General features: G+C 38.1%; 1 protein-coding gene across 1 annotated transcript in view; it reads right to left on the reverse strand.

Annotated features, from left to right (window-relative positions):
• Positions 1 to 202: 202 nt before the first annotated feature.
• CTNNA1 (catenin alpha 1) overlaps positions 203 to 3,500 on the reverse strand; it is a 166,980-nt gene continuing 163,682 nt past the window's right edge. The window contains 1 exon segment of the mRNA XM_025206059.1: positions 203 to 1,984. Within this exon segment, the coding sequence (XP_025061844.1) occupies positions 1,697 to 1,984 (288 nt within the window). The 3' untranslated portion in view covers positions 203 to 1,696.

Raw genomic sequence — 3,500 nt, forward strand, 5'->3', positions numbered from 1 at the left:
AGGGGTTCCTTGAGTCCAAAAAACTCGAAAATCACTGTTCTAAACAAATCAGTTTTACTTGTAGCATATCTATACACACAGTACATTTCATAGAATGGCATAAAAGTTTTTATATGTAATACAGATTAGAGTATATGATTTATATTCAAAAGGCCAAGATGTAAGATGTTGGAAAACAGATAATAAATTCAGAAAAAATATCTTTAGATTGATATAGATGTTTAATCTTGATCAGCATTTTTCATACTATGGTAGCAATAATTTTAATGCATTTATATAACAGGACTTTTTTTTAAAGGTGTTGTATTTATTGCTAAGCTGATGAAGGTAAAAATCAAGCTCAGCTTTAATACAGCAGAGATTGGGTCTGAAATTAAGCAACTGTTAAAAAAGTTTAAATATAGAACATGTCATTCTGTTTCTAAACTGTACTTTATGAAACAGCCAACAGAACCTTGATCTATACCATCGGAGGGTTTGGGTTTTTGTTTTTAAATCCCAGGCTTTATTTGTAAGTGTAAAAAAAAAACCTTCTTAAATTCATAAAATTTAAGAAAGACAGCAAAATTATACCTTGTAGCCATGGTTATCACAAATAATGTAAAGTCTAAATTGTAGCATGAATAAACACTATTTTCTGGGTTTCTTTGCAAGCCCAAGGCAGGATGCACAGCAATTATTAGAAATGAGTACAATGATGAATTTGCATTTGAATGCTGGGAGGAAAAATAAAAACGCTACATTTACAGCACGACAACACACAGGCTGGTAAAAGCAACTTTATTAGTGTCCTGCAGCAAAGTACATTAGTAATTTGTAACCAAGCATTAAAATTCTTGTCTTGTCTCATGAAAAAAGTAATCAGTTTTCTTTAAGATGCCTTATATTTTACTGGTTTTCTGTTGGGTTGTCTTCCTGAAGAGGCATACATGAAAATCTTCATGAAAGGCCTACTGCTAAATAACCAGAAGATCCTCTACACACAAAATGTGTGTGGGTCTAACTCATTACTTTCTGTGATGAGCTCAACTACCCACAGCTGAAGTAGTGTCTCGGAAAATAGTAATACATAACAAATACATTGAGCAGCTCTACTCCAAGTACAAGAAAAAGAAAACAAAAACTAACCGAGCCAAGTAAGGAAAGTGTGCTGCAACTTTTCCAGATGTCTTTCTATATTCTCCAAGCAGCACAGCTAGCACCTACTACCCTCAGTCACTAACATACAAAGCTTAACCTCTACCCAGCCCAAGAATGACTATAGTGTAATATACAGAACTGTAATTTATCTCATTCTTCTTCTGAGTGATGGTTTATTTTTCCTCTTGTTCACAAGGCAAAAAACTCATCATTGTAAAATGTAACATGATCCAAATAATAAAGCTACTGATTAGTGTTACTGTAAGATTCTCTTTGGTTATAGAACATTTTATTTAAGTAGGGCCATACAAAATAACTGTCAGCTAGAAAAATGCCCCTGAAATCTAAAAGCAACCTAAAATTAACACAACTGCAGGCTGAAGTAATAGTGATAGCATTTATAAATTTGACTAATTTCCCCTTGTAATCTAAACACAGTTATCAAAATTATATTAAGTCAATACATTTTAATGAATAGTAAACTTTTGAAATCCTTAGAATATTAAAAGTAAAGTTCTGGAATAGCAGTAGTGGAACAAAAGGAAAAGCCTCCTCTTTAAATACTCTCCATAGCTTTGAATTCACTGAGAGCCTGCACTGGATTCACATGCTTCTTCTGAGATGCTCTTTTGATTTTGGTTTGCGTTTCATCCTGTTTCTCTCTCTTGACCAGAGGTTTCTTCTCTGGAGCCTTCATTTTCCAAGATACTGCAGGCAGATTCAGAGAAGCCATTCCTTGGGACTTCTGGTATTTAGTGGATGCCACGTAGGAAGCCTTCACAGTTTGCACCACAGCATTCATCAGGTTCTTGGCCGCTTGGATCAAAGACATAGCGCTGTCCACCTGTAACAAAACATCCAGCATTGGTGTGCTGTGCACCATAAAAACTGAACACGGACGAGAGGTTTCAAGAGGCTCTGTGGCTCCGAATACGTTCTTTAATAAAGGGCAATGTAAACATTCATCTTTTTGTAACACTAACTGACATTACCAGGGCATAAAACGTGATGCTGTATTTTCTGACACTTGGTGAGAAAGTGATTCATGCCGCTAGAACAATAAGCAGCATGTGTATACACCAAGTGGTCTCTGCCACAATTACAGCAATGTAAAAGATATGTATTAAATTGTTTCCTCCTACAGCTGTTGCGACTACCCAATGATAGAAGCTTCCACTTTAATGAAAATTATTAAAGCCATGGTAATATCTTAATCACTGATAAGTAAATACTGTAACCCTGCTAGTCTAGTAAATTGCATTGAAGACAGATACCATTAAATAGCTTCAGCCAATACCGAAATCCTTTCTGAGGTTATCCTCTGAATGCAAGCAGGATTAAAGCAAAAAAGCTACATTAGAGGAAACAGCCATCTCAAAACAAGGACCATAACATACTTGGCAATCTGAACTTGCCTCTAAGGGTGCAGCCCCCCACACAGGTTACTTGGCAGGAGTCAGAGGGCCACACCCGATTTGCATTAAATGGAGCATATCATCATATGTCCTCTCAGAGAGGTGTGATATGCAGAGCCCAGAGCCCAGCACTCCTGACCGCACAGGCATGGACTGAAGGAGCTCCAGCCCGTGAATTTTGTTGGATAGCAGCCCCCACACTGGCAAGCATTCACAGGCTGCATTGGTCACCCTCCATCTGCAGCTTACCTCTGGCAAAGGTTTTAAAAAGAAAAGTTCAGGAAAGGAAAGCAGCTCAGCTTCTTTGTTGCTCATGAAAAACTGGGCAAAAATTCGCCAGTCGTGTGCATCAATGCACACCAAGAGCATATAGTCTTGTTTAAATACTGACTTAATTCTCCTCAGTTCCCATATACAAGTGGGAGTCTTCCTTGCGCCAAACACTGTGGGTTGTGCTTCTGTGCTATTACAGCTTCAACTGATGTTTTAAAACAAAACACTTTTAGGTCTAATTTAGTGTTCTGAGTGTTTGCATAGTATGACAAGAACAACTGCTATATTCTACCAAGAGTTCACATGCATGAAGCCACAGGCAAACTAACAGCCTGATTGATGGGGAGACTTAAAACAGGCTGCAGACCACTTAATCCCAATGTCTAGGACCCTATTAATCAAGGACTGCTAAAGACCTTATAACATTTCTGTTCCAAGTAGAAGCCTGTGTAGCACATTGCTTCTTGGTAACCCACTGCACTGATAAACTGTAGGCTAGGGCTGCACGAAGCTTCGGTAGCCAATTTGATTTGGAGGAGATTCTGCCCAATTCGGGGACTGAAACTCCGAATCTGAATCGAATCGGAAGACCAATTAAAAGATCGGAATTGATTCAAAGCCATAGACTAAACAGGCAGCTGACACAGCTGCCTCCAGCTGGTAAGTCTGTTG

Source organism: Alligator sinensis, unplaced genomic scaffold (assembly GCF_000455745.1).
Source record: "Alligator sinensis unplaced genomic scaffold, ASM45574v1 scaffold156_1, whole genome shotgun sequence".
Lineage (NCBI taxonomy): Eukaryota > Metazoa > Chordata > Crocodylia > Alligatoridae > Alligator > Alligator sinensis.